Here is a 26,186-nt window from a genome sequence, read left to right as displayed (position 1 = left end):
GCTAATGATTTCTTGAGGTTGTATTTTCTAACATGTCTAAAGTACAAGATGATGTTTCTGTCCGGCAGATTTTCAGGGCATTATCTTACATACACCGCACCATTGGAGTGTGTCACGGGGACATCAAACCTCAGAATCTTTTGGTATACTCATCAATCTCATTGACTTTTCTGTTTATTTCCTTTTAGCTTTGGTAAAAAAATATTGTTTCCGGTGACTCTTTGGCTGCAGTTCCGTCAAAATATATGTTAGCTTGAATATCTGCTCCAAATGTGTGGAAAAAAATGTATCAAAGATATGTTTTAAGTTTGTCAATTATTTGGTGCATGGAGAAGAATAATGCAATTTGGTTGATCGCTTCTAAGGGAATAATTTCTTTCCTCATGTGCTCATTACTCTTCTTAGAATCTTCTTGCTCTACTGATCTACTGAGACAAACAAAAGGATGCCACATGATTGGTGTGTTGTATGTACAGTGAGATAGGAGTGAGCTTGCACCCATGAGCTCATCGTTCTGCGTTTATTTTGTCAGTGGACATTGTGTGGTGATAATATGGTTTGCTGTACTGATATGAGCTTTCATCACTTATTGGGATGACATCTTATCTTTCGATTGGATTCTATTACGAAGATAGCTATATGAGATACTGATATCGACATATTTGGTGCACTTGTTGTGGTCATAACCTAGACAGGAAACTTATTCTGCTTAGCTCATATATAATTCAGAAAATTTAATCAACTTTCTAACCATTGCCTTTATAATATCCTCTTTATCGGCTCTTGAAGGGACTGTAACTAAAGAATACTAGAAAGAAACAGTGAAAGAGGAGAACTGAGGTAACCCTAAAATATAACAGGAGAGAATTTTTTTTTACTTGTATAACGTGGAAGGATCCACGTTATACAATATAAATTGTATAACGTGGATCAGTCCACGTTATACAAGTTATAATTGTATAACGTGGATCAGTCCACGTTATACATGTAATTTTTTTTTTTTTTTGGCTTTTGGTTGAATCGTCTGACAAGGTAAAAAAAAATTTTGGGGTATATCGTGGATCAGCCCACGATATACCCGTTTTGGTATAATAATTTTTAGACATTCCCTTTTGGTAAAAACCGTGTATTTTTATGCCCTTTAGGCTCCGGACTCCTAACCAAAATATGGCCATTTATGTTGATTATCTTAAATGAATAATTGGTAAGAAAAAATAATATGGCATTGTGTTACTTTTTATATCAATAATAGAAAAAGGAAAACCCGTGATCTGTACGGACCCAATCACACTGTCAAAAATAATTATTTCGACTTAGTATGCTTATTTCTTTTGCGATTTAACCTGTGCTTTTGAATGAGTGGCATATAATGATTATTGGATGAAATTTGTAATGTACACTAATCTCTAATTATCATAGATTAAAGTAGTGCTCTACAAGATTTTCTTTTTTCTCTATGAGATTTTTGTATTGTTGTGTTGCTGGTAATGTAAACGCATAATCGGAGAAGTTTCAGTTTTATATGTTTTTCCTTTTTCCCCTTCAAGGTTTGATAACGTTCTTACTTGTAATACCACATACTCGATCAGAAAAATGAAGGAATTAAGCCACCATGTGTTTTGACTAAAGAGCTTGTTTAGTACCATAAACATTTGTCTTCTTTATTACCATACTAGATGGCCCGAGCCCGTGCAAAGCACGGGTGAAAGTTGTTATATAAAAGTGGTTCGACTTTCGGAAAGTACTTCCATAAAAAGGAACCAGTACTATCAAGTTAAATATGCTTTATATAAAGATAATATGCTTCATATTGTGCGGAACAAAGTTATACTATTACATTGCCAAGTTTGTTAGAAAGAGAGAAGCTGTGAAATTTTTGATGTTCTTCGTGTAAGGGACTACAATCTGGATTGAAGCAGCTGTAGTTGGCTGTAGAAATTGCATCTGGGTGTTAACTGGAAAAGAGAAGAGAAAGCATAAGATATTTCAAAATTTGAAAGTTAATTCACAGTGAGATCATTAAGTATTTCGTAGATGTTCTACCATTATAGGAGTGGAAAGTAGGATGTGCAATTATAAATAACAGACTAAAGAAATCTCACCCAGTATCAAAGTGTCTCAACTCCAGCAGCTTGAAAAAACATAAGATGGGGCATATTTTCAACAGAAGGGTAATTCCAATGTTCTCCTTAAGAGCGCTAATCTGTTAAAACAAAAACAAATTAATAGGTAATAACTATTGATGTAAAAAATTTCAAGGCATAGTAGTGTGTAAAAGAATATGCAATGAGCATAAACAGAATATGTTAACAGAAAAAGAGATGTTAAGGTTTTCATATAGTGCTTTAACTCTAAGTAGCATCCTTTTTTTTTTTTAAATAAAACCAAGTCTGATAATTTCGTATAATATAACGTAGAACAACACATCGGTAATGTACGATCTTCCATGAACAAGCAATATGAAGCATATAGCTTTTACATTTCTTCTATCATTCCATAGTCTGCACCACTACAGGGTTAGAAGAAATTTGGATTGCTTTTGAAAGTTCCTTTTTGGTACACTTATTCCTTATGGGAATTATCTCAGGAAAATAGAAACTTTAAGTAAATCTGTGAGTAAGATTATTCTTAATTTGCTCTAATAAACTTTAACTTTTATTCTTTGAAGTGATTTCTTTAAATACATGCTAGATATCAAATTTTATATTCCACAGTAAAACCTATATCTAAAATTAGGCAACCAGAAAATCTGAGACTCAATTAAATAGAAAGCATTGCACTTTCGATAGACAAGTACATGAATGTGTACCTTCACTTGAAGTAACATTATATGGTGACTTGAGCTTTAAAAGGGAAGAGACACTCTTTTGGTTTGACTTTGATCTGCATCAGAGATAAGGATGATGTTTCAGTGGAAAGGCATGAATTAATACAATTTTGATCTCTTTCTAAGTAAGTTCTTAAATTAGTTCATAACTGTGGAACTTTTCTAGTGTAATTTCAATAGATTTAGCCATCAATGAATGTTTTAATGGAACATTTTATGTGATGCTCATGAGTTACTGAAAAGAAAAGGCTTACAAAATGATTTACTTTGTTGCTAATTGATCAGTTATCCAAGACTGAATTTAGGTGGAGCTGAAGCTTTGAAAAGACAGAAAAGAAATAAAGCAGAAAGAGGAATCTCCCTCTCTACGCTAATCAATTAGCTATTCGGTCACAGAGTATGGCTGAAAAGGAGAGATTATACCTACAGCCAGAGATCCAACAAAATGAATGGCAAAACCACTAAAAATGATAAAAGGGCATAAAAATACATAAAGCAAATAATCCATTTCTACTAAATTTTGCAGATTGTGCACCTTTTGCAGACAATAACTTGTTCGTCATATTATCAAACAAAAATCCTCAAACTGTTATAACCTCCATTGTTTGCAAACAGAGATTTCTAGCAAAAAAATGAGGGGGAAATATACAGAAACATTTAAGAAAACACTTCCTGAAGAAACATTTTTTTGGCTCGAACACTGAAGCCATTTGATTGATTCTTCACCTTCAAAAGCAAATTTCATTCCACATTTGTTTAAGGACATCAGATGAAGAAAATCAGAAGCAAAACTATGAAGGCTAATCTTTTGGATTACTCTCAACCTTGCTAATTAACCATGAGTTGATACTCTAAATAGGAAGCACCATCTGAGGTTTTACCCTCATATATTGAGATTTGTGATCCATGGGTGCAAGTTGGCACAACTTTTGAGTCTTCTCTGTTACCCATGCATCGAGCAGCAATCAATGAGACAACAAGCTATATTGAGAAGCTATATTCTTTGATCTAGTTTTTGTCAAAAGCTTTAAGCTTCCCTTTGGATATTTCTGACCTTTTTAATGTATTAAAATCATAAAATTCTATCTATTTAATGAAGGTAGTGGTAAAGCTTATGTAGTAAGCGTCAAACACACAAGTGGGAAAACAAATGCTTCAACTAAGTGTCAGCTTAATTAGCAGCCTCTATACCATAACAACTTTAGTAATTAGACAATGGCTAAAAGCAACAAAAGAGCTAAGTCGATAATTTCACAATCACGAACATCGTATGCACATGACGCTTCAAGCAAATGGAATAGTGAAATAAAGATGGTGTTAGAAACAAGAGAGCAAACCTTGCTGTTTGGCTGCTCCTTAGGATTTCCCAAAGGAACGATTACACCATCTTCAAGTACTTGAGCTTTTTCAAAATCTGGGGCCGTGGCACCGACTCCTTTAGTGCTGCAATATCAGGAATCATGATATTCCCATGAATCATTCTTTTCCAGCTCAAAAACAGGTTTCTCTATAACCACAAACTACAGTTTTCTTCTTTCTTTTGTTGTATTTTGAGTTTACTATCTGAGTAATAACATAAAATGAAAAGAATGAAACCTTAGCTTTCCCGAAGGCAACTTATCAGCATTGCAGTTGGCTGACAGCAGCTCATTCATGTCACCGAGAGCAACCTGTAAGGAAAGTAGAAAGACCATTAATTTTCCCTCCTATCCAGAGCTTGAAAAAGAGAAGTTGTGAAACAGAAAGCTGGATATAGAGAAGTTGTGGCTCACAAAAAAAGATTTATCTAAAGGAGTGACATAAAAATGAGAGGGAAAAGAACTGGGCTAGATTGAAGGGCTAACTAACCTCACACAACAGAAGCACACCATCCCTAGCAGAAGAGGAAGCAAAGCAATAATTTGCACTTTTGGAGAACATATCAGCAAAATAAACACCCCCAAACATGTACCCTGTCGAAGGTGCTTCTGGAGGAGCAATTCGTAAACCTAGTGTATCACGCGAGAATCAATCATTAAGGGATTATAAGATGACTTAAAATACGCTTGAAGAAATTTAAACAAGAGAATAAGCAAACAACCCTGTGAAAGAATGCCAGCCCAGTTTGTGAGCCGAGAACCATGCCATAAAAGCATCCTATTACTTGTATCAAAGAACTGCTTACAGAGAGAGTTACACAGATTTTACATCAGTCTTGGGTGGTAGAAGTAGTTAAAAGTTAATAAAATAGAAAAACCTGTTGTAATGAATTTTATGAGACTTCAGAGTTCACCTACTGGAATCTTTCAGTTTCACCTTCTCTTGACGCCCTAAATACTTGAACAATATTGGCAGCATAACCAGAATGTGTTTTTGCATGAGTGTTCTTCATGTAGTTCTCAATCTGACCAAAAATAACACCATTCAGCTTCATACACTCCAGAGATGAATAATAATCTAAGATGAAAATAAAGATAGTACAAGACATGACGTGCTGATTACTCCATGCACCATATGAACAAATAAAATACACAATGTTCATACTTGTCTTGCTGATCAACACACTGACTGAAGGAATACAACAATCAGAAGATAAAAGACCGTGAAGTAACAGATCCAATAAAAGAAAATTCATACCATTTGAAATTCCTGGGAACCAATTTCAACTGGAATAAGTTTGCAACGAAGTTGTTCATATTGATAATACAAGGGATCCTCCTACAAGAAGACGACGCCAATTCTGAGTCATATCTCAAACATCAAAACAGTTATTGTGTGCAAAAGCAAATTAAGTTGTGCTAAAAGCCAGATCTGTTGGAACATAGCTTCAACCAAAACCGTTTTCTTTATTATTTCAAAGATAAATCAAGAATCATTCAACTGATAATGCACCAAGATGGAGAAAAAAGTTATAGTATTTTTTAATTTTTGAGCTTTCAGAATATCTATCCATACAAAAAAGAATATTCTTGTTGCACCAAAATTAAAGAGAATACTTTCAACCGGACTCGGCAAAGCAGTACCTGTATTTTTGTGTTATCCTCCAATAACTTAGTTGCTACTTCAATTTCAGCAAGAGCTTCGACCTTTTTGTTTCCAAGAGTTTCACCACAGCAAAAAGATCAGGTAGAAATAAGTAAAACAATAGACAAGCAGCATGAGAATAAACTAGAAAAATATTGAACTAAAATTTCATTGTGAGGATAATTTGTGACTGACACCAGCTAATCTCAACTTTCTAATATATGCTTTGTTAGCTCATCTGCATAAACCACATACATATCCTACAGTTGAAGGCGTACAATAGGACAACTTAGAACCAACTTATTGGTAGGGAACATCAACTAACAGTAATAAGAAATTCATGCTTCAAGAGGGACATAACAGTTGATGAAACATCAAACGATCAGTCAGTCCTACAACTGCCAAAAGCACTACAAAGCAGACACTTTCACCCCTTTAACTGAGGATGCACACCTATGACAGTGTAATACATAGAGAAAAATGATCAGGGGGAAAGAGAAAAGGAGTGAATTTAGAAAAGAGAAAAAAAAAGTCACCATTTCAATTTTGCGTTTTAACTTCTGAGGGGTGTCGATGACAAATTCACCTGACAGTACGACAATGAGTATATTAGTAAGTTACACGAAAATTATCTAACAGAACCACTACCATTACCATCTACCTAAAGTAAATGAGGAAAAAAAGGACACAGGGAAAAAGAAAGACTGGAGGATCATGCAAGCAGATGAAGCTGGACAAGGAGGGAAAATGAGGCTTTGCTGGAAAAGGAAAAGGAACTAAGATGACTTACGCATCTTCTTGAAGCCAAAATCATGAGGAATGAGTATAGAATTTACTGCGACATAAAATTGATGAAAATATCAGCAACCATATATTCATGGTTACAAAATACTCCTGAAGCTTCTAAAGCTCCAGAAATAACGTGGTTAGGGATAAGCAGACAACATGCAGTAGGGATGAAGCAAACTTACCTGCTCAAATCTTCAAGCAGTGTTCTGTTAGACAGGCCAATTACATCAGAAATCCTTTTCAAGACATCATAGCCCTAAACAGAGACAAACTTTTAGTTGAATAATCCAGAGTAATTCTCTTTTTTCTCTCATTTGTTAATCCATTTACTTATGAGATAATTACAGTCCAATGTCTTTCGGTAATCCAATTTACAAAATAGCCAGCAAATGTATAGGTTTTGTATAGTAAATATAAATATACATATAATATACATACTGTATAGATAATATACATATAAATATAATCTACACAAAATATAAATAATCAGTGTATATGTTTTGTATATTTAGCTAGCGCTCGTAATTAATTTCGGCTGGGTGTTAGATATCTGGAAGACAGGGATTCAATGCTATGAACTTGCATTGAGACAAAACTCACGTGGAGAAATGGCAGAGTCCATATCTTATCATTTTCTATTCTCCACAAATGGGAAGTAAATTTTCTCATTTTCATCCAAAAGGATTTACTGAGGCGATCTCAGACTAATGTTTTTTCTTACTTTTGGTTGATGAAGTAAATTAATTTCCTTAAATAGTAGCACGAAGGTACTACAGAAGTATAAGAAGGGTACTTACAGTTTCACAACTACCACTCTAGATTCATATACTCCAAAAATTCAAAAAGAAGAGCCATACTTGATTAAAACAAGCATCATGTGTCTTTTTTAAAGAGTAGAAGCTCACAGAGACAATCATTGTTTCCATCTGTTAATAGAGTCATGCACAAGGGTCTAGGATGTATCTAGAAGGAGAAAAAAAGTTTAAAACAGCACTATCAATGATGTTGTACAATTTTTTGTTCATTTATACAAGAAGAATGTTCACTTGTTTTGGAAGTGCATCTACACTTCAAAAGTCCCTGCCTTTAATTTCAAACTTGACATGACCTCACTAACATCTAAGGACCTGCCCTGCAATCCCACTTTCTTCACTGCTCGACCAAAAAAGACGGGATTTGGTTCCTTTTACAGGTCATATTTGAGCTGACCATTTTGATATAACTTTCAACACAAGATTGTTATATATTATAAAGATAAATCAAATTTCTCCGACGATATGGAGCAACCAAATTAGAAAACGCAGTCAACAAAAGCTTTATATTTTCATTATAGTCCTGCTTAGAGTAATGGTTTCATGGGAACAACATCAAAACTAAGATTCTACTTTATATATTATATTATATTATAAAGATAAATCAAATTTCTCCGACGATATCGAGCAATCAAATTAGAAAACCTAGTCAACAAAGCTCCATATTTTCATTATAGTCCTGCTTAGAGTAATGGTTTCAAAGGAACAACATCAAAACTAAGACTCTACTTTTTACCCAAAATTAGCAAGAAGGCTACTAAATCACCAAATTCCAAGTGCAGTAAATTTAGTCCCAAAACTCAACAAAAAATTAAACACTGTATTCTTCAACCTGGTTTGTCATTTCAAAATTTTACAATTTTTGATTTTTTGAAGCAAACCCACCACCAGAAAGCTAAGCAAACAAACAAAAAGAATAAGAAGAAAGGAAGCAACCAAAATAACCCACCAGAAAATCGAAAGAAGCAGCAGACAATAGCTCAGCAGGTACAATGGAAAAAAAGCCAAAGAACATTGAAGAGAGAGTTCATGAAAATTCTGACAATAACAATGAATTTAAGCCATAAAATTGGTAAATTTGAAGAAAATTAGGGCAAGAGGGAGAAGCATACCTCAAGGGTGAAGACGAAGACGGACACTTCCAGAGACACAAATTGAGGGTGAAGACGAAGATGGACACTTACCAGAGGTTTTAGAGTGAGAAAAAAAATCTAGTCTAGTGCGATAAAAGGATCTGTGTAGGATGTATGTAGAAGGAGAGATGTATCTAGACGGAGAAAAAAAGTTGGACCATATAAAATTACCGAAATACCCCTCGTCGTACCATGAACTTTCACTTATTAATGCATATTTTCAACAGAAGGGTAATTCCAATGTTCTCCTTAAGAGCACTAATCTGTTAAAACAAAAACAAATTAATAGGTAATAACTATTGATGTAAAAAAATTCAAGGCATAGTAGTGTGTAAAAGAATATGCAATGAGCATAAACAGAATATGTTAACAGAAAAAGAGATGTTAAGCTTTTCATATAGTGCTTTAACTCTAAGTAGCATCCTTTTTTTTTTTTAATAAAACCAAGTAAGTCTGATAATTTCGTATAATATAATGTAGAACAACACATCGGTAATGTACGATCTTCCATGAACAAGCAATATGAAGCATATAGCTTTTACATTTCTTCTATCATTCCATAGTCTGCACCACTACAGGGTTAGAAGAAATTTGGATTGCTTTTGAAAGTTCCTCTTTGGTACACTTATTCCTTATGGGAATTATCTCAGGAAAATAGAAACTTTAAGTAAATCTGTGAGTAAGATTATTCTTAATTTGCTCTAATAAACTTTAAATTTTATTCTTTGAAGTGATTTCTTTAAATACATGCTAGATATCAAATTTTATATTCCACGGTAAAACCTATATCTAAAATTAGGCAACCAGAAAATCTGAGACTCAATTAAATAGAAAGCATTGCATCTTCAATAGACAAGTACATGAATGTGTACCTTCACTTGAAGTAACATTATATGGTGACTTGAGCTTTAAAAGGGAAGAGACACTCTTTTGGTTTGACTTTGATCTGCATCAGAAATAAGGATGATGTTTCAGTGGAAAGGCATGAATTAATACAATTTTGATTTCTTTCTAAGTAAGTTTTCCAGCGTAATTTCAATAGGTTTAGCCATCAATGAATGTTTTAATGGAACATTTTATGTGATGCTCATGAATTACTGAAAAGAAAAGGCTTACAAAATGATTTGCTTTGTTGCTAATTGATCAGTTATCCAAGACTGAATTTAGGTGAAGCTGAAACCTTGAAAAGACAGAAAAGAAATAAAGCAGAAAGAGGAATCTCCCTCTCTATGCTAATCAATTAGCTATTCGGTCACAGAGCATGGCTGAAAAGGAGAGATTATACTAACAGCCAGAGATCCAACAAAATGAATGGCAAAACCACTAAAAATGATAAAAGGGCATAAAAATACATAAAGCAAATAATCCATTTCTACTAAATTTTGCAGATTGTGCACCTTATCCTCAAACTGTTATAACCTCCATTGTTTGCAAACAGAGATTTCTAGCAAAAAGATGAGGGCGAAATATACAGAAACATTTAACAAAACACTTCATAAAATACAAACCGAAAAAACTTAACCCAAACCCCTCTAAACAAATTAGAACAACAACAACAACAAAGCCAGTATAATCCCACTATGTGGGGTCTGGGGAGGGTAGAGAGTACGCAGACCTAACCCCACCTTGAAAGGTAGGGCGGCTGTTTCCGAAAGACCCTCGGCTCAAGAGAGGAGAGAAAGAAAGACAAGACAAGACATAAGCACTGCACAGCACCAACAGTTAAACCCTAAGCCAAATACACAGCATGGACTTTAATGCCGCGGTACTGCAACACAGCACCAAGCCCAACAACATCATCATCGCCTTCATCAGTCCTCTGAATACCAACAGAGAAGCCACGGCGAGCTCCAGCAAACAAGCCATCGCCTCCTCCAACTCCACCGGCGCCGCCATGAACAGCAACACCCTCAAGCACCCCTCCACCAGTACCGCCAACTGCAGCAACATCCGCAAGCGCCCCTCTACCGGCACTGCCATGAGCAGCATCATCCTCAGGCGCACCACCACCGGCGCCGCCATAAGCAGGGTAGACGGTGATTTTGCTGCCCGCAATTTCACGGCCGTTCATTCCTTCAACCGCGTTCTCCATTGAGATTTCGTCCTTATATGCGACGTAACCAAACCCCTTAGATCCACCGGTGTTTCTGTCTCTGATGATCTGTGCATCGGCTACTTCGCCGTAGGTAGAGAAAGACTCAGCTAAGCTAGTTTCACCTGTAGCCGAGGCCAGCCCACCGACAAAGCAACCGTATTCCGACGCCTCATCCATTTGATTATTCATTTTTATTTTTATTTTTGAAGTGGTATGAGAACGATTTGTGTAGAGGAGCTGTCAGAGTAATTCTACTATCGGATCCGTTCTACTATTAATAAGTGAAGGTTCCTTGGACGAAAAGTAACGAAAGGTAAAATAGTCATTTGACTCGAAAAATACTATTAATAAGTGAAGGTTCCTTGGAACGAAAGGTAAAATAGTCATTTGACTGGAAAAATCGTTTTTATAGACGCACAGGATGTCTTTCAATTGGAATTATTTAATATTTCCCTCCTTCAATAGCTTGTTTAGTACGTAGTCACATTTACAATATATAATCTTAAAATATTGAAACTCTAAATTTTTCAAATTTTTATTCTGTGCCTGATTCATTTATTTTATTTCTAAACCGTTGGGCGAAAAATTTCTAGCCCTATGTTAACTTCATTAAACTTGCCCTCTCTCTCTTTTTTTTTTTTTTTTTTTTAAGATTTCTTCACATAATCTCTTCGTTTTTTTAAATTATATCGAAGTTATTTTACAAAGTCTCCAATAACCCAAAATAAACTTTATCATAAGTGGACACTTTATGTCATAAAAAGAATATCACAAATATCCTTTATCCTGCTCTAGTGTTAAATAAAACAGGCAAAACAAAGGGTTTACTAGCTTGTTAATAGCTGGCATAACTATTTTTTTTTAGTATAAGTGAAGGTTCCTTGGACAACGGACAACGAAAGGTAAAATAGTCATTTGACTCAAAAAATTTCTACTATATTAGAAGCACCGGTTGGTGCTTCTTTCGTCGTCCGTCTGTAGACCCCCCCACCAACATAAAAAATAAATAAATTATGGGCTCCATATTAAATAACATCCGGTATTAAAAAAAAAAAGTAGACCTCATATTAACAAAATCAAGCAATATTGAAAAAAAAAAAGTGAATCCCATATTTAAAAAACAAACAATGTTAAAAAAAAATGTGGGCCCCATATTAAACACGATGCGTATTCATAGCAAACACTAATATAATAAAGTTTTAGATACGGAGCACGAATTACAATGTTATATCAATCGTGTTTTGAACATAGTATATATATATATATTATACATAAAAATAATGCAAACTAATAATGTTCAAAAGGGTGGGGAAAGAAGCACCAACCGGTGCTTCTAATATAGTAGAAAAAAAAAAAAACTATATAAAGCATGGGTTTAGACCCATGTTTCATCATCCGTTGTCTCTTTAAAAAAAAAAAAAAAAAAAAAAAAAAAAAAGTGGAACTGACCACATCCAAACTCACGGAAAAAAAAAAAGTGGAACCCATGTTAACAGAATCAAGCAATATTAAAAAAAATGTGAATCCCATATTAATAAAACAAACAATGTTAAAAACAAATGCTTAGAAAATCAAACAATTAAATCAATAATAATGGACTCTTTAGAATAAGGAAAAAATCAATTTCTATTTTGTTTCGTTTTAAACATGTAAAATTAATTTAATAATTTGAATTAGAATTATCTAAATCAAAATTTGATAAAAAATAATAAGTATTTTACACCGTTAAATTAATTGAATTAAAATTGAAAGTATCAACTGATGCTTAAATATTGCTATTGTTTTATCTCAAAGAGAGGAAAATAGTTTCTTTTTAAACAAGTCTTCTCTTTTAAAAGGTATTAATAAATTTTTGTAGCAAACACGAATAAAATAAAGTTCTAGATACGGAGCACAAACTACAATGGTATATTAATCGTATTTTGAACATAGTATATATATATATATATATATATATATATATATATATATATTATCATTATCTAAACACAACTACATATACATAGATACACTATAATCCGAAGTGTTGGACCCGTGCGCAGCACGGACACAGGCCATCTAGTCGTTTTTATAGACGCACAGGATGTCATAGGCTGTCTTTCACTTGGAATTGTTTAATATTTCCCTCCTTCAAGAGCTTGTTTAGTACGTAGTCACATTTACAATATATAATCTTAAAATATTGAAACTCTAAATTTTTCATATTTTTATTGCGTGCCTGATTCATTTATTTTATTTCTAAACCGTTGGGCGAAAAATTTCTAGCCCTATGTTAACTTCATTAAACTTGCCCTCTCTCTCTTTTTTTTTTTTTTTTTTTAAGATTTCTTCACATAATCTCTTCGTTTTTTTAAATTATATCGAAGTTATTTTACAAAGTCTCCAATAACCCAAAATAAGCTTTATCATAAGTGGACACTTTATGTCATAAAAAGAATATCACAAATATCCTTTATCCTGCTCTAGTGTTAAATAAAACAGGCAAAACAAAGGGTTTACTAGCTTGTTAATAGCTGGCATAACTATTTTTTGGTATTAAAAATGAAAAAATTAGTGACCTATAAATACATAATTCTTTTTCGAGCCCAGAGTAGTTAATTACAAATGCATAATCCACAATATTATGTCATTACCGCTCATAATATTTTAATTTTTTTTCAAGTTAAATATATGAATGCAACATCAATTTTCAAATACCCATTTTCACTTAACTTAAGTACCAATTTTTTGTGTTCATTCATGTTGGAAGGTGAATGTGAGGTTAAAACAGAATTCTGTTTCATGCCAATGGATTTTAATGTTCTAGATGTCTTTTTTTTTAATAACAACGACTTTGAATTATTTTAGTATATAGTATCTTTAAAATGTAAGTACTTAATTTTAAGTAGTACGAAATATGGAACGAAGTCTTGCCTAGTTTTTTTTTTTTTTTTTTTTTTTGCTTTGTGTAATTTATTACTGCTTGTGGAATAGATTTGAGATTGATTCCATTAAAATAAGATATGAACTTAGTCTTTATGAGCGAATCTAACGTATTAAAGTGAATTGTGTATTTTTTTTTTTATCAGTCTAACCAAAATATGACCATTTATGTTAATGATCTGAAATGAATAATTGGTAAGAAAAAGGAAAACCCGTGCTCTGTACAGACCCAATCACACTGTCAAAAATAATTATTTCGACTTATATGCTTGTTTCTCTTTCCATTTAACCTGTGCTTTTGAATGAGAGGCATATAATGATTATTGGATGAAATTTGTAATGTACACTAATCTCTAATTATCATAGATTAAAGTAGTGCTCTACTAGATTTTCTTTTTTCTATCTGAGATTTTTGTATTGTTGTGTTGCTGGTAATGTAAACGCATGATCGGAGAAGTTTCAATTTTATATATTTTTCTTTTTTTCTCCTTCAAGGTCTGATAACGTCCTTACTTTTAATACCACATACTTGATCAGAAAAATGAAGGAATTAAGCTACCATGTGTTTTGACTAAAGAGCTTGTTTAATACATAGTCACATTTACAATATTTAATCTTAAAATATTGAAACTCTTAATTTTTCAAATTTTTAGTGTGTACCCGATTCATTTATTTAATTTCTAAATCGTTGGGCGAAAAAATTCTAGCACTGTGTTAACTTCATTAAACTTGCCCTCTTTTTTTTTTAAATAGATTTCTTCACATAATCTCTTTGTTTTTTAAATTATATCAAAGTTATTTTACAAAGTCTCCAATAACCCAAAATAAGCTTTACCATAAGTGGACACTTTATGTCATAAAAAAATATCACAAATATCCTTTATCCTGCTCTAGTGTTAAATAAACTAGGCAAAACAAAGGGTTTAATAGCTTGTTAATAGCTGGAATAACTATTTTTTGGTATTAAAAAATGAAAAAATTAGTGACCTATAAATGCATAATTCTTTTTTCGAGCCCAAAGTAGTTAATTACAAATGCATAATCCACAATATTCTGTCATTATCGCTCATGATATTTTAATTTTTTTTTTCAAGCTAAATATATGAATACAACATCAATTGTCAAATACTTTTTTTCACTTAACTTTAAGTACCAATTTTTTTCAAAGAATGTCACATTTTTTATGTCCAGTGTACTTCCAAAATCTCAAAAAAAAAATGACACAGGTGGATTATGTTTTGTATATATATATATAGTCTTTAGTTAATTTTAAATATATATTGTTTAAGAATAAAAAGAAAAGCAAAGAATAGAGAAGGTGAAAACAATTGCTTAGTGCTCCATTTGAAAGCTCTACGTGCCCTGTGAATATCAAAGAGAGAGAAAAAGTATAACAAATATCAGTCATTAAAAAGTAATACAAGAGAGAGAAAAGGTAGACTACGAAGAAAAAGCCTTCCAATTTTATGTCCCGTAGTACGGAAAAGACAGTTAAACCTTTTGAATAACTGATATATCATGACATATGCAAAAGGTCTATTTAGTCAAGACACCTTAAAATTTGTATAGCAGCTACCGTAGTTTTTTCTCCAGCCAACCATATTACTTCATTTAATGAAATGACCAAATTGTTCTCTAAATCCTAAGCAAACATGTTGGCCTCTTGTTAGCTTACTTAAGCAAAGTCATTCAACTTTCTTTCGCACCCGTCCAAAAATCAAAAGAAAATGTAACTCAAATTGCATTAGATATGTCCAAAGACTAGCTAAAGTGGTTCAAATTGATGTAATATGGTTGTTATTTTCAGTTATGTTTATATCTGATGCTTGAAATCAGTGGCTCCATTTGAAAGCTCTACTGTGAATATCAAAGAGATAGAAAACATAAAAAAAAATACTAGTCTGCAACTACCGCAACACTTTTTTCAGCCCACCATATTACTTCATTTTAATGAAATGATCAAATTGCCCTCTAAATCCTAAGCAGACATATTGACCTCCTGTTAGCTTACTTAAGCAAAGTTAGTCAACTTTCTTTTGCACCCGTCCAAAACCAAAAGAAAATAGTGCCTTAGATACGTCCAAAGATTATTTAAAGTGATTCAAATTGTTGTAATTTGATTGTTATTTTCAGTTACGTTTATATCTGATGCTTGAAATCAGCGGCTCAATTTGAAAGCTATTTGTGAACTGTGAATCTCAAAGAGAGAAAAAGTAAAACAAATACGAGTCAGTAAAAGGTAATACTGGGCAGAGAAAAGGTAGACTATAAAGAAAAAGCCTTCCAATTTTAGACTAAGTAGCACGAAAAAGGCACTTAAAGCTTTTGAATAGCTGATGAATAATGACGTATGCAAAAGGACAATTTAGTCAAGACACCTTAAAATTTATTCAGCAGCTACCGAAGCTTTTTTTCAAGCCAACCATATTACTTCATTTTGGTGAAATAACCAAGTTGTCCTCTAAATCCTAAGCAGACATTTTGACCTCCTGTTAGCTTATTTAAGCAAAGTCAGTCAACTTTCTTTCACACCCGTCCAAAAATCAAAAGAAAATGTAACTTGCATTAGATATGCCCAAAGACTATTTAAAGAGGTTCAAGTTGTGGTAATTTGATTGTTATTTTCAGTTACGTTTATATCTGATGCTTGAAATCAGTGGCTCAATTTGAAAGTTATATGTGAACTGTGAATCTCAAAGAGAGAAAAAGTAAAACAAATATCAGTCAGTGAAAGGTAATGAAAGGTAATACTGGGAAGAGAAAAGGTAGACTATAAAGAAAAAGCCTTCCAATTTTACACTAAGTAGCACGAAAAAGGCACTTAAAGCTTTTGAATAGCTGATGAATAATGACATATGCAAAAGGAAAATTTAGTCAAGACACCTTAAAATTTATTCAGCAGCTACCGTAGCTTTTTTTCGAGCCAACCATATTACTTCATTTTGGTGAAATAACCAAGTTGTCCTCTAAATCCTAAGCAGACATTTTAACCTCCTGTTAGCTTATTTAAGCAAAGTCAGTCAACTTTCTTTCACACCCGTCCAAAAATCAAAAGAAAATGTAACTTGCATTAGATATGCCCAAAGACTATTTAAAGAGGTTCAAATTGTGGTAATTTGATTGTTATTTTCAGTTACGTTTATATCTGATGCTTGAAATCAGTGGCTCAATTTGAAAGCTATATGTGAACTGTGAATCTCAAAGAGAGAAAAAGTAAAACAAATACCAGTCAGTGAAAGGTAATAGCGAGGCGAGAAAAGGTAGACTGCAAAGTAAAAGCCTTCCAATTTTATGTCAGGTAGCACGGAAAAGGCACTTAAAGTTTTTGAATAGCTGATGAATAATGACGTATCTAAAAGGACAATTTAGTCAATACACCTTAAAATTTATTCAGCAGCTACTGTATCAATTTTTTCAGCCAACCATATTACTTCATTTTAATGAAATAACCAAGTTGCCCTCTAAATTCTAGGCAGACATGTTGACCTCCTATTAGCTTACTTAAGCAAAGTCAGTCAACTTTCTTTCGCACCCATCCAAAAATCAAAAGAATACGTAACTCAAATTCTATTAGATACATCTAAAGACTATTTAAAGAGGTTCAAATTGTTGCAATTTGGTTGTTATTTTCAATTACGTTTATATCTGATGCTTGAAATCAATGGCTCCATTTGAATAGCTGATGAATAATGATGTATGCAAAAGGATAATTTAGTCAAGACACCTTAAAATTTATTTAGCAGCTACCGTAGCATCTTTTTCAGCCAACCATATCACTTCATTTTAATGAAATTACCAAAGTGCCCTCAAAATCCTTAGCAGACATGTTGACCTCCTGTTAGCTTAATTAAGCAAAGTCAGTCAACTTTCTTTCGCACCCGTCCAAAAACCAAAAGAAAATGTAACTCAAATTGCATTAGATAAGTCCAAAGACTATTTAAAGTGTTTCAAATTGTTGTAATTTGGTTGTTATTTTTAGTTACGTTTATATCTGATCCATTTGAAAGCTCTATATGAAATGTGAATATCAAAGAGAGAGAAAAAAGTAAACAAATACTAGTCATTGAAAGGTAAAACTGGACAGAGAAAGGGCAGACTAGAAAGAAAAAGCCTTCCAATTTTATGTCACGTAGCACAGAACAAAAATGTTATTAAATCACAATAAACTATACAATTATTATAGTAAATTTACATGTTATTAAAAAGTACCATATAGTCAAATTAAATAATAAAAATATTATTAAACCATAACAAACAATACCGTTCATCCAAACATTATATTCATTAATACGATACAATATAATATAATATCACACCGTACATTATGAAACCATGGGTAACGATCATCCAAACAGATGCTAAAAAGTGGCTGTTGTGCCAAAAACACGTGTAATTTATCCTACTCAATTTATACAGCCGATAGCCATCAATCCGTTAAATAGGATTTCCTATAGGACTTGTGATTAAATGCATGGCCGTGTAACAATACTAATTTATTACACGAATTACTATGTTTGGATGGACTTGTTAAAAATTTTAGTTTATGGCTTAGTGACTTATTTTTGTTATTTTGATTTCGAAATAGGAGGTACTTTGCACGATTGCCCTTATTTGGGGGTGATTTTTAATTTTTGGCCTTCGCTTAAAATACACTGAAGTTCTGGGTTCGAACCCCGATTCAGTTAAAAAATAATTTAGCAAGATAGAATTTCGTAGTAAAATTAGGCCTATTCGTGCAAGGCCTAATTCTTGTAGAATTCCAGCAGAGGAAAAAAAGAATTGTGCCTTTGCAAAATTTTGCAAGGTACACTTTTGCACAGAATTTTCGAGAAGCCTTACTTTGTGAAATTGTTTTTTTCTTACTGAACGAAGGTTCGAATCCAAAATCTAGAATATTTTCGGTTACTTTTTAAGCAAAAGACAAAAATTAAAGATTGTAATTTGAGGGACAAAAATTAAAGACCAGCGCCTTTGAAGGCCAATCAGTGCAAAAAAATGAAAACTAAATACTTGGAAACACTTTTTATTTTGCCCAAATATTAAGAAAGTGCTTAAAAATTATTTTAATTTAAAATAAGCCAATGGCTCTATTTTACTGTTATTTTTTCCTGTTCAGATCCACTAGTTCTCTTTTATTTAATCCTAAACTGAGCTGTCTTTTTCAGATTTTTTCACTGACCAAACCAAAAATATAGATTAAAAAAAGAAAACAAAATATCTGTCGTAGATTGTCTCTTTCTACTGTATATTCTCTTCAGTCTTCTTACTACTCTCATCATCATCAGACATCAATGGACTCTTTTTAGGTGCTCTCTTTTTTTTTTTTTTGTTGGTTCAATTTAATAATTGTAGTATTTAAAAATCCTACCTTTTTTTGGGGTCAACTTTGGTTTTATCGTTCTTGATTGTTCTTATATAGTAAGGATTAGTTTTTGAAATATGCTTTTTGATTGTTTCTATAATTTGTTTCTTTTTTCCAGGTTTCACATTGGGGTTTGACAAGTTTAAGGGCATGTTTAGTTTGTGATATACCTAAATAATCTTGGGTTTTGTTCAAGTTCAAGTTCAAATATATGTATAAATTATGAGAGAATCTATATATTATTTTATATCGAAGTAGAAGATAAAATAATTAATACCTGTATAGCTAATACATGAATAAAAAGTTGAAACGACAATATTATCCTTATCACTCCATATAAAACTTTGGATTTCTGCCTAAATAAACTCCGTAGTGGTGCTGCCAAGTTCAAACATTGGCTTCCTGCCTAAATAAAAATTCAAAAAGAAAATAAGATACAGAGCTAAAGAAGGATATGGGTATAATTCTAAACAAATATTTTAATTTTAAAAAATATATAGCGTTCATTTATTTTTAATATAACAAATCACTATCTAAAGAAACAATTTACACATAATCAAATTTTACATAACTAATACTTGTATAATTAATACATGCATGACTACTAAATGCATAATTACCTACTTGCATAACTAATTCTGAGTGGTATATTAGTTCTATGAAATTTGTCAATACTGACCATTACTACAATTTTTTTTTTTAAATAGCTGCTCCTTCAATAAAGTCGTAAAAGTAGCTGCTGTGCCTTAACACGTGGTCATTTATCCTACTCCATTTATACGGTCCATAGCCATCAATCCGTTAAATAGGATTCCTGTAGAACTCTGTGATTAAATTCATGGCTGTGTAATGTAATTTATTACTCGAATTACTATTTTACTATAATTTTTTTTTCTGTTCAGAATTCAGATCCACTAGTTCTCTTTTATTTGAGGGCAAAGATAAAATATACTGCTCAAATAAATATTACATAAATGATACAAATATATCCTTATCGATAATGAAAAAAAATCATTTACCTCATTATTAATTAAAAAATGTCACGTGACTTTAAAAAAAAAATACTATCCATTTTCTTTTTGAGTAAATTTATTTGTCAGTTGGGTCGAGTATGATTTGTTTAAAAAATATCTCCGTGACTTTAAAAAAATAAGTCAACCCAATTTTTTAAAAGAACCAGACCCGATACACAAAAAAATTACTAGGTGACTTTAGAAAAATAAGTCTACTATAAAAAAAAATGGATAGTCTTATTTTTCTTAAGCCACGTGGTATTTTTTAATTAAAAATAAATTAAATGATTTTTTTAAATTCTTAGCAAAAAGGGTTTGTTTGCACTATTTATATAATAATAGGGGTATATTTACATAATTTGTATAATGACGGGTTATATACGAGCCATTTTTTTTGACGAGGGTATATTTGCACCTTTTCCCTTTATTTAATCCTAAACTGAGCTGTCTTTTTCAGATTTTCACTAAGCAAAAAATATATAGATTTTAAATTAAAAAAAAGCTAACTAAATATCTGTAGTGGATTGTCCCTTTCTACTGTATATACTCTTCAGTCTTCATCTTTTACTCTCTTCATCATCATTTAGGTACTTTTTTTCTCTCCCTATTTTGCCCCTTTTGATGCTTATGTGTTGAAATTATAATTGTAGTATTTAAAAAATCCCACCTTTTTTTTCTCTCCATTAATTCACTGTAATATGCATATTTAATTGGTGGGTCAACTTTGTTTTTATCATTCTTGGAGGTTCTTATAGTAAAGATTAGTTCTTTTGAATATGGTTCTTGATGGTTTCTTTAATTTTTTTCCTTTCAGGTTTTTTTGTTTATGAGTTTAAAGGCATGTTCTAGTTTGTGATATAGATAAATAATTTTGGGTGCATGTTCTAGTTTGTGATATAGATAAATAATTTTGGGTTTTCTCCAAGTTCTTGTAGGTTCTTATATAGTAAAGATTAGTTCTTGGAATATGTGTTTTGATTGTTTCTTTAATTTTTTTTTTTTTTTTTCAGGTTTCACATTGGGGTTTGCCATATTGTTGTTTATGAGTTTACGGGCAAGTTTTAGTTTGTGATACAGCTAAATAATCTTGGGTTTTCTCCAAGTTCAAATTTTGATTGAGGAGGAAGCTCAATTAAGCTGTGGAAACAAATGGGAGGTATATTCTAAGTTTTTAGCCACTTGGGGTTGAGTTATTTTGTTGTGAAAGTTCTTTTCTTGTTATTGTTTCTGATGTAATGATGGATTTTTTGACCAGGTAATAAAGTGACTACTAGTTCAACATCCAGTTTATGGTTAGCTCAAAATCCTAGCAAGAGATGGGGTGAAGTGTTCTTTCTGCTTTACACTCCCTTTTGGCTCACCTTGTGCCTTGGTGTTGTCGTCCCGTATAAGCTCTATGAGGTACATGACACGTGTGCAATGCCATTGTAGATTGTGTTTTTCTATTTGAATTGTGACTTTGAAATGTGCTTGTTCAGTTCTATGTTGATTTTTGAAAAAAGTTGTCTTCACTACGAGGGAAAGGAAATTAGGGAAATCGGAGAAAAGGGTTGTGTAATGAGAAGTGAACGTTCCTTATTACTTCACTATTGCCTTTTGGATGAAATGAACAGATAGATTGGAGTATTTAGGGAATGCATACTGCTAGGCGCTAACCACTATTAGTCTGAAATTGAAGAAAAGAAAGGAGTGGCGTGCAAAATTTAATGATGAGAATTAGTGAAACCTTGTAAATTTCTACGAGGCATCTTGAAATTTTGAAACTTCAAATGTTATTGAAGATTTTGATTCTTGGTTTGCTTGTGGAGAATGCTGTAAGAACCAATGGATCATGCTAATTTCTAGGCACCCTAAAAGTTTTGTATTTCTCTAGCCACCATATTTATATGTTAGTTTAACAAGGCCCTTGTGTTTAGGACCAACATATCCTGAGTTATTGTTATTCTGCTGATGCCATAGTTGATACTCCATCTTTCCTATTTTATGTGACATTTTGTTTAGTCTGTCCCAAGAAAAAAAGCCCCCCCAAAAAAAAGAGACTCTTTTCTACTATTTAATCTTAGCATCCCGTTTTACCGACATGACTTATTGGGATTCTCACCAGAACTCAATTAAAAAGGTACTTTGGCACTTTGCATATGTTTGACTTACATGTCAGAAGTCTTCTTTAAATTTTAAAATTCCGTGCCTAGTCAAACACTTTCACATAAAATGGGATGGAGGAAATACTATATTTTTTATGACCAGGATGGAGGAGGTACTATTTAAGGAAAGAGTGAGCCATTCTCCTATTTGATAGGCTTTGTTAATTGAGAGGCAGTCATAGAGATGGAGTTCAAACTAACTCTTCAATGTTGCTTAAAGGGGTTCCCAATCTCTTCTTATGAACTATCCTTCTTCTAGTTAAGCTTCTACTGCTGAATTATGTGTGAACTTCTCTTTAAGTAGTTAAATCCTCGTTTTACTAATATAGTAAGATGATCATGTAAAAAGTTCTACTCATATCCGTGGCCAAGCAGTGACATCTTACCTTTTACTAGTTGGTTGTGCTTATGTGTTATATGTGTGTGGTGTATATGTGCGTGCACACTCACACGCAAAATACACGCGTATATATATAATAATATATACACATGAATTTTCATGCTGTCTCTTGTTATACTGCATGCTTAGTATTTGTAACTAACAGAGTGGCTTGTTGTGACAGAATTTTACAGAATGGGAATACCTCTTGTTGGGGCTTGTTTCTGCACTTCCTGCATTAATTGTACCCATGATATTTGTTGGAAAGGTACGTTGCTTTTGGTGAATCAACAATTTTAGAACTAGACCTGTAAAAGTTTTCAGTGGCTTATTCAAATGATTGACAACTTTATTTTTGCAACCATATTTCTTATCAAATTAGTACCTGTTATCTTTTTATCATCTTTTCTCTTATCAAACTTTACTCAATTAGGTCATTATGGATCTGTGCTTAGTGAAGGAGATAAATTACTCATAACTTTTTTGTTTAATGTAGGAGTTAAAATGACTTGAGTGCAACTTCGTCATGTCTATTCTTGATGATATAACTAGCTGAATCTCTATTATTGTAAAAATGATCTGTATAACATTTGCTCAAAAAACTAGTTGAATGAAGGCTTATTATTACATGTAACTTTTGCAGGCTGACAAGAGCATTGCTTGGAAGAATCGTTATTGGGTAAAGGCAAGTATGCTCGAAGAAGAAATATTAATCACTTGTCTACATTATTAAGGATCCATTTTTAAGCCTTTATTATGATTGGTTTCTAGATTCAATTTTCATATGACACAAGGACAAAAACAGACTCAGTTTGGAAAAAAAATTGCATGGAAAAATTTCCATGCTACATATGTCGCTAATTTTATGATCCTTTCTTTAAGAATTCTTTTTGGTGCTTTTCTAGACTGACTGTTGATTTGCTGTTACTCCAGGCTAATCTCTGGATAGCAATTTTCACTTACGTTGGGAATTACTTTTGGACCCACTATTTCTTCACAGTTTTAGGGGCTTCTTATACATTTCCATCTTGGAGGATGAATAATGTAAGCCATATGTTGGGATTTTTTTCATTTGACTTTGCCCTTTATTGGAGTTTCCATTTTATCTAAATATTGACAAAAGATATAATGCAACTCTGTGCAGGTACCACATACAACTTTCCTTCTAGCACATGTTTGCTTCCTGTTTTACCATGTCTCAGCAAATATGACCCTTCGTAGACTGCAGCATGCAGTTGCTGATTTGCCCGAGAATATTCAATGGGCTTTCAAGGCTGGATGGATTCTGGCATATGCTTATTTTATAGCTTATCTGGAAACATTAGCTATTTCCAATGTAAGTGGTCAATTGTAGGAATCCAAAATTATTCTGCTTAAGGGTATATAGCTTTATCAAATTCGTTTGAGATACATGAATAAGGTTATAAACATCACACTTGTTTGTTTCCGACCTATGCAGTTTCCGTACTATGATTTCGTGGACCGTGCAGTCATGTATAAAGTTGGCTCATTGTTTTATGCGATCTACTTCATTGTAAGCTATCCAATGTTTTTCAGGTAAGAACTTCTTTCCCAGTAATTTCTGCCCCTAGAATTCCCCTAGTGCGGATAACGTTATTCACAGCATTATTCCAGTGTGTTTAATAAACTTACATAAATTTTAATCTTTTGAGTGCATTAGTCAAATCAGTAATAATTTAGAGTGAAAAATGAGGACGAAACAGATGAGGGCAACTCTGTTTTAGCGTACCACAAGGTGGATGAATTCAGTGCTGACCAACTGACTTGCTAATAATTTTTGAGGACGAAACAGATGAGGGCATTATTGAGTTGATTGATATTTCTGTAAGGATTTATTAAAGGGCTTTGTAAAATCTTTATTTTAGCAGTGCTAGTAGTTCTCTTCAATCTTTTCTAGAGGACCATTCATTAATGTTTCGACATGATTTCTAGTGTACAGTTTGACAGTTGATAGTGAGATCTGGTCTACTCTAGTTTTCCAGATAGAAGGTGTGCTCCAAGTGAAATAAGTTATTTTTTTAACCGTCTTGAGGCACTTTCAGATATTTTGATAGGTTGGACAATAGAATCCTCAAATTTCACAGGGTACTTGTTTAGGGTTGGTCGAATCGTGAACTTCACTATTCCTGTTGTTAAAAGAAGATTCTACGCCTCTACTGAAAGTTAAATATTGGAAGTTTTTAACCATTGCATTTGAAAGTGCTTTTCTAGAACCATAGGTAATGTAAGTAAGCACCCAAGGGTGTGACCTAGTGGTGTGGTTAATGAAGTGGGTTGAGAACCATGAGGTCTCTGGTTCAAATCCCAGCAGAGGCAAAAACACTAGGTGATTTTTTCCCATTTGTCCAAGCCTTGGTGGACAAAGTTACTGGGTATATGTGCGGGTGGGAGGTAGCAAGTACCACGTGAAATTAGTCGAGGTGCTCACAAGCTGGCTTGAGGGCCACAATTATTAAAAAAAGAACCATAGACCAACACGCTTGTGACCCATTTGTGGATCTTAACTAAGATTAGGTGATCTAACCCTAAATGTGTATCATACTACATTGTCGTTAAGCATTGTGGTCCACAACCTCAGCATTTTGACTCTGATCTCTTTACTAATCATTTTCTCTTGGTGGGTTCTTGCTTTAATGTACAGGGTCGATGAGAAACCTGGAGATTCGTGGGACTTGCCAAGAGTGTCCATTGATGCTTTGGGTGCTTCAATGCTTGTTACCATTTTACTAGACTTATGGCGGCTTTTTCTCGGTCCCATTGTTGCAATGCCAGAAACGAAACAGTGCCTTCAATCAGGACTCCCGTGGTTTGCCATGACACCTTGAAGGCGTGCGAATCACGAGGTGCAAAGTTAACAGCTTCTGTAAAATCAGAAGTTCTGGTCTGTTCTTGAAATGATGTTGACTATGATCAGATTTGGGCCTTGTTGTACTCTGACCAATGATGTTCACTTGTACTCTTCCTGAGCACTATGTTTTATTAGCTTGTAAGAAACTGGAAAGCAAGTTTTCATGTAATAGCAGTTTCAGATTTCTTGGTGCCTATGTATTTTCCTAGAGCAATTAGATTTAAACCATCATCTGTAGGAGCTCTTTTTATGTCATTTTAGCTATTTAGTTGCTTGTTGATTGATTAATAAGATTGAAGAAAGAAATTTATAGTAAAAGTGGATGAGTTGGATACATTCTTTCTTGATACCCCTAAGAAAAAAAAAATGCTCTTGACTGTTGGGGGAAGATTTGGATGAACTACCAATTTATTTGATTCACACCTTTAATTCTTGAAAATATTTGAAATATTTTTGCAACCTAAATAATACTACTACCATTTCAAGATGAGGATATAAAAGATAATAAGCTTTGTGAGCTGTTGGCTTTGACTGGTACAATGTTGTTGACTCTTTTCAAGATCCAAGCAAACATACATTTTCAAATCTGTCTGTTACTTTATATTTTTCCCCATTTTAAGATCCAGAACGAAATCACTTTAAAAATGTAACAGTTAAATAATCATTTCGGGCCCGGATCCTACAACGTGGCACATGCAAGGAAAATCACTAAACTTTTTTGTTTCTCTCTCCCGGTGTTCGGTATTGGTTTTAGTGTTAGAATAATTTGAATTCGGTTGGGAAGTCTCATATTGGGTGTGGGAGAAGGGAGGGAGGGGTTAAAGTGTTCCATATCAAA

General features: G+C 33.0%; 2 protein-coding genes and 1 pseudogene across 4 annotated transcripts; 1 reads left to right on the top strand and 2 right to left on the bottom strand.

Moving 5' to 3' along the window:
- Positions 1–1,769: 1,769 nt before the first annotated feature.
- LOC132601963 (poly [ADP-ribose] polymerase 2-like) lies at positions 1,770–9,454 on the bottom strand (annotated as a pseudogene).
- A 459-nt stretch (positions 9,455–9,913) lies between these two features.
- Positions 9,914–10,946, bottom strand: LOC132604435 (glycine-rich RNA-binding protein-like). The gene has a single exon (XM_060317940.1). It carries the CDS (start codon positions 10,846–10,848, stop codon positions 10,294–10,296), a length of 555 nt encoding a protein of 184 aa, XP_060173923.1. The 5' UTR covers positions 10,849–10,946; the 3' UTR covers positions 9,914–10,293.
- A 9,480-nt stretch (positions 10,947–20,426) lies between these two features.
- LOC132604434 (cycloeucalenol cycloisomerase) lies at positions 20,427–25,542 on the top strand. 3 transcript variants are annotated; one of them, XM_060317938.1, is made up of 9 exons: positions 20,427–20,543; positions 20,967–21,112; positions 21,212–21,357; positions 22,664–22,747; positions 23,123–23,164; positions 23,413–23,523; positions 23,624–23,815; positions 23,939–24,036; positions 25,142–25,542. In XM_060317938.1, the coding sequence occupies exons 2-9, from the start codon at positions 21,106–21,108 to the stop codon at positions 25,323–25,325; spliced, it is 864 nt and encodes a 287-aa protein (XP_060173921.1). In that variant the 5' UTR covers positions 20,427–20,543; positions 20,967–21,105; the 3' UTR covers positions 25,326–25,542. The 3 variants fall into 3 exon arrangements, with proteins under 3 accessions (XP_060173921.1, XP_060173922.1, XP_060173920.1); XM_060317939.1 differs by lacking the exon at positions 20,427–20,543 and adding an exon at positions 20,574–20,669; XM_060317937.1 differs by lacking the exon at positions 20,427–20,543 and having other exon boundaries at positions 20,591–21,112.
- The last annotated feature ends 644 nt before the right edge of the window (positions 25,543–26,186 follow it).

The sequence above is a fragment of the Lycium barbarum genome, chromosome 7 (genome assembly GCF_019175385.1).
Source record: "Lycium barbarum isolate Lr01 chromosome 7, ASM1917538v2, whole genome shotgun sequence".
NCBI lineage: Eukaryota > Viridiplantae > Streptophyta > Magnoliopsida > Solanales > Solanaceae > Lycium > Lycium barbarum.
The sequence above is the reverse complement of the archived record's forward strand: the minus strand, read 5'-3'. Positions and strand labels throughout refer to the sequence as shown.